We start from the raw sequence: 12,038 nt of genomic DNA, 5'->3' as shown, positions 1-12,038 counted from the left end.
TGATTTACGAGTTGTTTCTCTTGTTTTCTTTGTGTAACGTCTTGCGCTCCCCTCAATAATGCAAAGCATCTTGAATTAGTGCCGAACCTACGTAAGTCCCGACCGAGTACGACAATCACTACTTTAGTGTCCTCAAACATCCTTCCTTCAGTCTTGGTGTCTCGGTGCACGTCGAAGGCTTTTAGGACTCGCTAGTCCGGTTTAGCTTAGCTCCGTAGCCACCGAACAGAGACACATTTGTGCAGTCAGATCATCGCAAAATATCGCTCAACACTGATCAAGTGTGTCAATAATTCACACGTAGCTATGTTATGCAAGCGAAGAACTGCTAATTCATTTATATGAGACGTATTGAAAATCAAATATAGGGCTTACCTTCGAGCAAACATATCTGTTCCGGTTGATTTTAGATGGATTCAGTTGATCATACGATCTTCCACAAAGTTTGATCCATCGAAGACATTTTTCGTACTCGGTCTTCTGTTCCGGTTGATTTTAGATGGATTCAGTTGATGATGCGGTCTTCCATAAAGTTTGATCCATCAAAGACATTTTTCGTACTGGGTCTTCGGTTTTGGAAAGGGTACGAATTGAACTCCACCAACTAGCCTTTCAGGATACCTGTCGTCACTATTACAAAGTCCGTAACTACACCTCTTAACCATATCTCTTGTTAAAGAACCCAAATACGCGATAAAACACTAACAAAAGCTATACTGGACCATGCAACGTTGTCTGAGGGAACGGCGGACGCCAAAAAGGGGCGTGGTTTATCCAGATCTCTGGCCTCTGATTGGTTAGCAACGCGGATGACGCAATTTCTACATAGGGGTCAATGAAATGTGTGGCATGCCAAAGCATTCAGTCCCTCTACTCTGATATCTTAAATAAATGAGCTGTGGGTTGTGACCAAAACAACATCATCCCGGATATAAGCAGCCAAATTGAGTTTCCTTTGCAGGGTGTCCGGACTCACCCTTAAAAATAGGGTGAGGGGTCACTGCACCTCTGCATTGACAGGAGCCAGATGAGATGGCTGGGGCATCTAATCCAGATGCCTCCCGGACGCCTCCCTGGTGAGGTCGTCCGGGCAGGTCCCACCAGAAGAAGACCCCGGGGATGACCCAGGCCACGCTAGAGAGCCCATGTCTCTTGGGTGGCCAGGGAACTCATTGGGATCCCTCCAGAAGAGCTGGATGAAGTGGCTGGGGAAAGGGAAGTCTGGGTATCCCTGCTAAAGCTACTGCCCCCATGACCTGACCTGGAAAAGTGGTAAAAGATGGATGGAGGGATGGACTATCTTGCCAAAGGCATTCAGCTTGAATTAGATACAGTAGGAATTTTAGTGACATCCCATTCTTTATCCATATGGTTGATGACATCAGTCCACCCTCTGGTAACATATCTCACCTGGAAAGCCTTTCCACAAGGTTTAGAAGTGAGTTAATCAGAATTCATGACTGTTTTTACAGAAGCGTATTCATGAGGTTTTACACATCAATGTTGGATGACAAGGCTTGGGTCTCAGTCTACGTTCTTATTCCTCCAAAAGTGTTCTATTGGGTTTAGGTCAGGATTGTGCAGGCCAGTCAACTTCATCCAACTCAAACCCTCTCATCCCTATCTTTATGACTGTGACTCAATTGAGTTGATGACACTGATGCATAGTCATGTTGGAAAAGAAAGGTGGCATCTCCGAACTGTCAAAAATATTAGCTCCTGAGCTCCAGTGAAAGTAACACTGAATATTTCATCATAACAAGGATTACCCCTTTCTGTTTCAACATGCCTGTACACAGGTGCACATTGCAAAGTTCATCAAGACATGGATGGGAAAATTTGATGACCTGCCCTTAATCTGATTGATAACATTTGGGTTGATTTTAAGTAGACAGTAAGTGAGGTCTTCTCATCTAACTTCAATGTGTGACCTCAGAATCATACTCTTGGAAAAATGCGCGCAATCTTCCATAAACTCAACTCAAATAGTGTCGCTTGCGGGCATATCTGAAAAAGCAAGTGCAACCAAGGCACCTGAACAAACCTGACTCAGTTACATTAGTTCTGTTGGGACATATGGGCCAGGATTGCAGCAGAGTACTTTCAGAAGCCGCAATATATATCCTCACAAGGACCTTGGAGTGCTGAAGCCTGTCCCAGCTATCATCGGTCAGGAAGCGGGGTTAAGCGGTACGGTGGTGCAGGTGTAAAAGAGGTCTAGAGTCCATTCCTGCCCCAGCTGTGTGGAGTTTGCATGTCCTCCCCATGACTGCGTGGGTTTTCTCCGGGCACTCTGGATTCCTCCCACATCCCAAAAACATCCAACATTAATTGGACATTCTAAATTGCACCTAGGTGTGATTGTGAGTGTGGCTCTTTGTCTCTATGTGCCCTGCAATTGGCTGCAAACCAGTAACCAGTTCAGGATGGACCCTGCTTCCTGCCTGTTGACAGCCGGGATAGGCTCCAGCACTCCCGCGACCCTTGTGAGGATAAGTGACTGAGAAAATGGATGAATATATATAGATATATATATAGTGAAGAAAATAAGTATTTGAGCACCCTGCTATATTGCAAGTTTTCCCAGTTAGAAATCAAGGACGGGTCTGAAATTTTCATCGTAGGTGCATGTCCACCATGAGAGAGATCCAGAAATCACAATGTATGATTTTTTAATGATTGACTGTATTTGTGTGATACAGCTCCAAAGAAGTATTTGAACACCTGTCTATCAGCTAGAACTCTTACCCTGAAAGACCTGTTAGTCTACCTTTCAATTTCAGACCCCTCCATGATTTCTAAATGGAAGAACTTGCCATATAGCAGGGTGTTCAAATACTCATTTTCTTCCCTCCATGATTTCTAAATGGAAGAACTTGCCATATAGCAGGGTGTTCAAATACTCATTTTCTTCACTGCTGATATTATATATATATATATATATATATATAATATATATATATATATATATATATATACACACACGTTTTTTTCCCCTTCTGCTTAATCAGGGGATCTCGAGGCATTCCTGAAGCAAGATGAAAAGACAGTCTCTCCAGTATTTCCTGGGTCATTCCTGGGCTCTATTGCCCAGAACTCCTTACAACGGAGGTGTCCGGGAGGCATCCAAATCAGATGCCCCAGCCACCTCATCTGGCTCCTCTCAATGTGGAGGAGCAGCGGCTATACTCTGAGCCCCTCCTGAAAGAGCTTCTCACCCTATCTCTAAGAGAAAGCCTGGACACCCTGCAGACTGCGGAGGAAACTCATTTTGGCCGTTGGTATCCGGGATCTTGTTCTTTCGGTCATGACCCACAGCTTATGACCATAGGTGAGCGTAGGAACGTAGATCGACTTGTAAATTGAGATCTCATACAACCCATATCATGGGGTTCAGCACCGCATACTCCCAAATCACCTACCATAGGACTTCCTGAGGGACATGGTCGAACGCCTTCTCCAAGTCCACAATCACAAACTGGTTAGGCAAACTCCCATGCACCCTCGAGGACCCTGGTGAGAGTAAATTCCTCCTCCCGAATGAGATTCGACTTCTCAATGGACAATCCTCCCCAGCACCCCTATATATAAACACCTTACAAGAGAGACTGAAGGGTGTGAGCCCCCTTTAGTTAGAATACACAACCACCCCAGTCTACCAATCTAGAACAACTGTCCTCAACGTCCTTACGATGTTGCAGAGGCATGACAACCAGGACACCCCTATAACATTCAGAGCCTTTAGGAACTCCAGGTGAATCTCATTCACCCCCGGGGCCTTGCAACCTCAATGACCTCAACCTTGTACCTAGGAGAACCCGGCTCAGAACCCCAGACTCTGCTTCCACATGGGAAGGTGTGGTGAGGAGGTTTTTGAAGTTTTCTTACCACTGCCTCCCAACATCCCGAGTCAAAGTCAGGAGTGACCCATGCCCACTATACACAGTGTCTATATGCACTACTTCCCCTCCTGCTACAACGGATGGGAGACCAGAATTTCTTCGAGGCCATCCATAAGTCCTTCTCCATGGCCTCACTGACCTCCTCCCATTGCTGGGATTTTGTCTCAGCGACCGCCAAAGCTGCAATCTGCCTCACCAGCTGATACCCTTCAGCTACCTCAGGAGTCCCACAGGCCAAACAGGACTCTTCATGGCATCGCTCACCATTGGGGTTTAGGGATATCCACCACAAGAGGCACCATTGTTCCAGTTGGCTGCCTCGGCAATTGAGGAGCGAAACATGGTCAACTCGGACTCAATCCCCTCCTTCAGAACCTGGGTGAAGTTCTTCTGACAGGAGATTCTGGCAGATGTTCTGAGCAGAACCTCATTATATGCCAGATCACACTTTCATTGCCCATGTGAGTGTTGAAGTCCCCGAGGTGCACAATGGAGTCCCCAGCAGACTGCTCTCCAGCACCCCCTCCAAGGACTCCAAAAAAGGTGGGTACTCTGAACTGATGTTTGGTGCATAGGCACAAACAACAGTCAGGACCCCTCCCCTCATCCAAGGACAGATGGGGGCTAGACGCTCAACAACCGGGGTGAACCCCAACATACAGGTGCCAAGCCTTGGTGAAGTAAGTATACCAACACCTGCTCAGCACCTATCAACCTTCACAACTACAGATGGAAAATTGTCCAACCTCTCTCAAGAGGACTGGTACCACAGTCAAAGCTATGTTTGGAGGTGAGTGTGACGAAATTTAGTCAACACAAAAATGGGCATCAGGATCTGTCTCTGTGCATTCAAAATGTCATCAATAAAATGATCCATCACCAACATGGGCCACTCAATCGACAACATTGATCACAGATGATCTTGGAGGTGAACGTGCTGAATGTGGTGGTACTAACCTACTGTGGTCACATGTGGCTACATGTGAGCCTGATAGGATTTACTGCCAAATTGTCTGAAACTCCTTTGGAGACAGCCTATGGTAGAGAAATGAACATTTAATTCACAGATAACAACCTTGGTGGACATTCCTGTAGTCTGTATGCAATTTGTACGCTCCCTCAGAACTTGTGACATCTGTGCCTTTGTGCTGTGTGATTAAACTGCACATTTTAGAGTTGCCTTTGATTGTGGCTAGCCTATGGCACACCTGTGCAATAATCATGCTCTCTAATCAGTATCTTGGTATGCCATACCTTTGGGGTTGGATGGATTATCTCAATCTTTCTTTCCGTCTTTCCACCCTTGAGGACTTCCATGCCACCCGAATTAGGACAAGAACAGGTCGAATCCTATCAGACTCTTCACATCACTCAATGCAAACCAAAACTAGCTGGCATTCCAATAGCTTCTTCCCTCTTGTTTTTAAATTATTACAATTCCTCTGCAACATGCTGTCATTTTTCTGCCTCGGGTTGCTGTTGTCACACCCTGCTAGGCTAATCACCATTAGTATTATATATGATAGAGTATTGCATGACTCGTCACTTGAAACTGCGTAGTGTCCTTGAAGTCTTGACAGATATTGTCTTTGCACACGTGCACAATTGTCATTGTACTGGACTATTGCTTTAATGGGCAGTCTTAACTGGTCGAAATGCTAGAAGCATCCCTGCACAACTTTGAACAATTTTGAGTTTCCTGTAAGAAAAGTTTCCCTATCAATTGACTGTCTATTGTTCTTCGTACTGAACATATACAGTAGTGTTCAAAATATTAGTAGTCCAATGTGACTAACCAGATTTATCCATGTTTTCAGTATATATTTTTTATTGCTATATGTTAAAACAGTTACCAGTATGTGCAGTAGACTGTCAGAAACCAACAAGACCCAGCATTCATGATATACACACTCCAGAGACTATGTAATTGAGCAATTTGTTGAAAGGGGTGTGCTAAAAAAATAGTGTGGCATTCAATCAGTGAGGTCATCAATTTTGTGAAAGACAGGTGTGAGTCAGGTGGCCCCAACTTAAATTGTATGTAACATCAATTTCTGAACGCAAATTATCTTATCTGGATGAAAATATATGTTCAACTGTAGCATAAAATGCATATCATGTTCAATGCTTTTTACCAAAAAATACAAGTATTTATGAATTAAAGTCCACAAACTTTGTCCTAGTTTCCCATACCTTAAAAACACCTCCTTTCCTGTGGGTTACCTCCAATTTCAAAGCCAGGAGACCTGCTGTTGTGGGACTAATTTATCGTCATAGCATTGCCTGTTGACACAGAAGAAAAACACATTTGTTTCGAGAATTCCTCAGTGATTGTAAGTCAAAACTAATCCATAAAAATGGTAAAGAAGTGTGTGATTCAGTTTTGTAGCAATTCAAATTATTCTGGTCGCAGTTTTCATTATTTTCCCAAAGACCCCAATCCCAAGAAGACAGTGGGTCAGGTTTGTGCAAACGAAGAGAGCTAATTTTTCCAAACCCGGTCAGCAGTCTGTCATATGCAGTGAACATTTCACCCCGGACTCATGTCTGAGATGGGTTTTAAATGTAAAAAACTGTTCAAACCTGGATCAGTGCCTACCATACACCCAGTTCCAACACCTGAACAGATCGGTGTTGCTAAAGGGACCAAACTTGAGCTTTGATCAGCCGCTGAACCTGGACACGGTTCGACAAGCTCAAACACACACACACACAGAAAGCACCAAAGAGCTTTTGTTAAAAGACAGGTTTTTGGAGGTATATTGATCATCTTTTATTTCCTTAAAACTTTGAACACTGTTGACATGGTAGAATGAAAACAGTTGGCCTCACAGTTCTGAGGTCCCGGGTTCAATCCTGGACCCACCTGTGTGGAGTTTGCATGTTCTCCCCGTGCCTGCGTGGGTTTTCTCTGGGGCACGCCACATCCCAAAAACATGTTACATTATTTGGACACTCAAAATTGCCCCTAGGTGTGATTGTGAGTGCGGCTGTTTGTCTCTATGTGCCCTGCAATTAGCTGGCAACCAGTTCAGGGTGTACCCTGCCTCCTGCCCATTGACAGCTGGCATAAGCTCCAGCACTCCCCGTGACCCATATGAGGATAAGGGGCTAAGAAAATGGATGGATGGATACTTGGCTGCCTCTGCTGGCCACGACAAGGAGGTCCCAGATACATGGCCAAATGGGTGCCCGAGTAAAGGTCCGAGGGAAATGGCTTGAGCTTGGACTCGCAGGGGATGGAGAAGGGGAGACATGACAAAAACAGACTTGGACTTGGAACCAGAAAAAGCAAAATCTGTGTTAGACTCTGAATCGGACAGGTTAATTAAATTCTAAAAAAAAGAAATTGGTGTCAAAATGGTCGTGCATGGTGAATGACTTGGAAAAGGTTCAAATGGATGAGAGGATGGAATGATAGGGCATACTCGATGAGGGTTGGATTGGTAGGCAGGCTGAGGACGTTGGGAGGCAGACTATCAGGATGACAGGCGACACCGTGTTCTTCCCACTGGGTCCTATCTTGGTTGGTCCTTTCTGTCACTGTTGGGGCTTGTGAAGGTGAGGAAAGAATGGCAAATAAATGGAGGACTCAAGTCCAAGGAACTAGGGACAAAAGGTAGGAGTCCACAAATCCCCCAAAATTATATTAAATCAAAAAACGGCAAACTGAACAGTCCAAAAACCAAATAAAATAACAAAGAAAACTTAAAAAAAAAAAAAAAAAAACGGAATTGGAAACGAAACAAGACATAGCACAGAGAGACTATGGCATGGGCATGGACATAGAGACTGACGGGAACAAACAATCACAGCAACAAACAGTGGACCGATAAGAACTGAAAGAAACCAGGGAGTTAAATACACAGAGATTGACGAGACGACGAGGAACACCTCGACAAGCCAAGAGTGGCTCGAGGGAACAGATTGATCAAGACGAGAGAGGAGGTTAAATGCGGACAGGTGGACACAGCTAACAAAATGAGCACACGAGACATTGAAAACATGGAACACAGGCAACATGGAAGAAAACCAACCCAACCAAAATGTAGACCATGACAAAGAATGCAAGCCACACTTCAGCAAAAAGAATCATAAAGCCGGATTACATTTTCCATATAAGTACAGAGATGAGATGAGTTGATGTCACTCGCAACGTCATCTCTCTGCCAGTGAGTTCGGCCAGTAAGCTAGTGTGACTGATATGAATGTTGAAAGTCAGGTCGGAATTTATCAGAACACCAAGGTTTCGGACATGGTCTTTGTTTTTTAAAGATAGTGTGTCCAGGTATTTACGAACATCCCCTTTTCTTTATTACCAAAAACATTTTGTTTGTTTTTGTTGTGGTTTAGTTAAAGAAAATCTTGGCTTATCCAGTTATCTGCTTCAGACATTGACACAACACCTCAACTGAACTGTAGTCATTTGAAAACATTGCTAAATCGAACTGTGTGTCACGTGCATAGCTATGATGGTCAAAAATAAAGTTCTGAAAAATCTAACCCAAGGATAGCATATACATGGGCTGAAACAGGAGGGGTCCAAGAACTGACCCTTAAGGGAACCTATAAATCATTGCCATTTGTTGAGATTGAGCACTTCCAATGGTTACAGAGTAACTCCTTTGCTCCAAGTAGGAGCTGAACTATTTAAGAACTGTTACAGTTAGTCCTAACTATGTTTCCAAACTGTTCACCATGTACATTATTGTCTACTGTATAAAAACCACACTGAGATTCAACGAGACCAAAATTGACACCTTTTTGGAGTCAATATTCAACTGAATATTACATAGCGTTCAGAAACCTGAAATTTGTCAAAAAGTCAATTTAAATTCAAGAAACTGCCGAGTTCTTTAATAATAACTCAGTCGATTGCTTTTTATTGTTTTTACATTTAGGGACCTCTCTGTTGACCTAATTAGAATGATTCCAGAGAACCATATTTTACTGGCTAAGGTCTGTGCATTTTACACTGGAAGTACTGAAGAAATCAACCAATTTCACAAAAGGGTAAGTACAACACAAACAAACTATCTATCAAGAGCACATGAAAACACACTTGTTACTCCTATGCACAATGGTCTCTCCCCCCAGTCAAGTTATTAATGCAAGGCACGTTTATGTGTATAGCACAACTCAACAACAAGGGGATTGAAAGTGCTTTAAAAAGACATCAAAACATAGATACAACATGATTCAAGATTAACATAAAAGGAGATAAGAACAATAGATAAAAATCATACAAAATCAATAGTTAAAATGTGATTAAATTTAGAAAAGATTTGCATCTTTATTGAAAAGCAGCTGAAAACAGGTGCGTCTTCAACCTGGATTTAAATACACTGTTTCAGATGATCTCAGGCTTTCTGGGAGTTTGTTCCAGACTTGTGGGGCATCAAAGCTGAATGCAGCTTCTCCGTGTCTGGTTCTGACTCTGGGAACTGATAAAAAACAGATCCAGATGACCTGAGGGATTTGGGGGGTTCATACTGGGTCAGTAAGATGTAAAGTTTAACAAAGGTAAATAATCCATTTAAAGAAGTATATTGGGAAATCTGAGAAAAATATACTTGTTTTGCTTCCTTAAGCTGTGACAATGAATATTTCAGAGAATTTGGGGAAACTTTTGACACAGGTCACAACTACAGACAAGACCAAAGCAATTAAAAATATATAGCAATATTAATATTAATAATACAATTGCGTATAATTTGACTGTGTGTTATTTCTCATTTCAGTGTTGTCTCCCCTCTTTAGAGGAATGCAGAGCCTTGGCAGAACAATCCATGTGTGAAGGAGATCTGTTTTCAGCAGTTAAATTTCACCTACTGACATCTGAACCTGAGAACGCCCTTAAGATTGCAATCGATCATGTCAAAGGTATTGACAACTCATCATCAGCTCCTTTATAAACATACCTGTAAGTGATAACTTACGTATTTGTAACAAATACACTGTGGAAATTTTCTAGCAGTGAAGCTGTGTAAAGTTTTTTGAATTTGGGGTTGGCTTTGAATGCATTTCAATTCCACATTATTGATCAATTCAATGTATGATTTATTATCAGAAGTGTACCTTACATGACCAATGTACACTTGATAATTCTCTGGTATGGTTGAAAAGTGACCTCCCACCCTATTAGTAACAGTAAATGAATCACGCTACATGAAATAGCTAGAGAATACACTTTTTTTACTACCTTTCTTTTCATGTGCATATACTGTATACATTTATCTGTTCATCATTTTCATCTCCATCAGAACAGCTAACTGGATCTGACTGGACAGTGGACAGTATTCATCCAATCCTTGACCTGTTGAGTTATGTCAGAACTGACCGCCTCCTCATGGCCAACTTCACCAGGTAAACAATATTAGTTTATTAATTAAATTACACGAATATTTGAATTAATTTTTATTAATTCAATAACATTTTCCCCTCTTTCAGTCGTCACCTTATTGTGGTGGAAAGGTTTGTGTGTTCCGATGATCCTAGGGGCTACGTTGTCTGGGGCTTCACCCCCCTGGTATGGTCACCCATGGCAAAAAGGTCCTAGGTGAGGGATCAGAAAAAGTACGACTCCATAAACCCCTACCACTAATAAAAAATATTGGATCTCAGTTTCCCTTGCCTAGATGCAGGTCACCGGGGTCCGACTCTGGACCCAGGCCTGGAGGTGGGGCTCGAAGGCGAGCAACTGGTGGACGGGCCTGCACCCATGGGCCTTGGCCAGGCATAGCCCCAAGGGTAACATGGGTCTCCCTTTCCATGGGCTCATCACCTGTGTCGAGGGGCCATAGGGGACGGGTGCAGTGGGAGCGAGATGGTAGCCAAAGGCTACAGAAACTAGCTCTAAGGACATGGAATGTCACCACTTTAGCAGGGAAGGAGCCCAAGCTGGTGCGTGAGGTTGAGAAGTTCCGACTAGATATTGTTGGACCTGCCTCTACGCACTGCTTGGGCTCTAGTACCACTCCTCTTGAGGGGTTGGACTCTGTTCAACTCTGGAGTTGCCAACGGTGAGAGGCAGGGGAGGGCGGGAGGATGGGTCCTGACTGTTGTTTGTGCCTATGCACCAAACAATTACCAGTACCAACGCTTTTCGAGTCCTTAGAGGGAGTGGTGGAGAGCGCTCCCACTGGGTTCTCCCACCATTCTGCTGGGGGACTTCAATGCCCATGTGGGCAATGACAGTGAGATCTAGAACAGCAAAATTGTGAAGAACGACCCCCCCCCCCAATCAGAACCAGAGTGGTGTCCTGTTACTGGACTTCTGTGCACATCACGGATTGTCCACAAGAAACACCATGTTCACTTAGCACCAGGACACCCTAGGTTGCAGTTCAATGATCGACTTTGTGGTCATATCATTGGACTTGCGACGGCATGTCTTGGACACTCGGGTGAAGTGAGGGGCAGACCTGTCAACTGATCACCACCTGGTGGTGAGTTGGCTCTGATAGTGGGGGAAAATGTCAGGCCAACGTGGCAAGCCCAAACATGAGGGTCTAGTGCGACTGGCTGGCAGAGTCGCTTGTCAGAAGGAATTTCAACTCCCATCTCCGAAACAACTTTGCTCATGTTCCGGGGGAGACAGGGGATATTGACGTTGTATCAGTCTGTTGTGGTAAAACGGGACCAAATCGAAAGGTGGGCCTCTCAATTTACCAGTTGATCTACGTTCATTCCCTCACCTATGTTCATGAGCTGTGGGTCGTGACCGAAAGAACAAGATCCAGGATACAAGCGACTGAAATGAGTTTCGTCCGCGGGGTGTCCAGGCTCTCCCTTAGAGATAGCGTGAAAAACTTGGTCTATCCTGGAGGGGCTCAGTGTCGAGCTGCTGCTCCTCTGTATTGAGATGAGCTAGATGAGGTGGCTGGGGCATGTGATCCAGATGCCTCCCGGACGCCTCCCTGGTGAGGTGTTCCGGTCATGTCCCACCGGAAAGAGAACCCCGGACGACCCAGGACATTCTGGAGAGACTATGTCTCTCGGCTTGCTTAGGGAATGCCTCGGGATCCCTGCTAAACCTACTGTCCATGTGACCCAACCCGGAAAAGCAGTAGAAGATGGATGGATGGAGGGAGGGAGGGAGGGAGGGAGGGAGGGATTAAATTTGTGTCCCATCTC

The 12,038-nt window shown here is 44.2% G+C and overlaps 1 protein-coding gene across 6 annotated transcripts in view; it reads left to right on the top strand.

Annotated features, from left to right (window-relative positions):
* Positions 1-12,038, top strand: part of wdr17 (WD repeat domain 17) — a 128,742-nt gene that overhangs the window by 92,314 nt on the left and 24,390 nt on the right. For all 6 annotated transcript variants that reach the window (XM_061829772.1, XM_061829770.1, XM_061829773.1 and 3 more), the window contains 3 exons: positions 8,804-8,915; positions 9,644-9,785; positions 10,166-10,268. In XM_061829772.1, coding sequence (XP_061685756.1) covers positions 8,804-8,915; positions 9,644-9,785; positions 10,166-10,268 — 357 coding nt within the window. The remainder of the gene's footprint in view (positions 1-8,803; positions 8,916-9,643; positions 9,786-10,165; positions 10,269-12,038) is intronic.

Source organism: Syngnathoides biaculeatus, chromosome 9, assembly GCF_019802595.1.
Source record: "Syngnathoides biaculeatus isolate LvHL_M chromosome 9, ASM1980259v1, whole genome shotgun sequence".
Taxonomy (NCBI): domain Eukaryota; kingdom Metazoa; phylum Chordata; class Actinopteri; order Syngnathiformes; family Syngnathidae; genus Syngnathoides; species Syngnathoides biaculeatus.
Note: the sequence above shows the minus strand (reverse complement) of the source record. Positions and strands in the feature narration are given on the sequence as shown.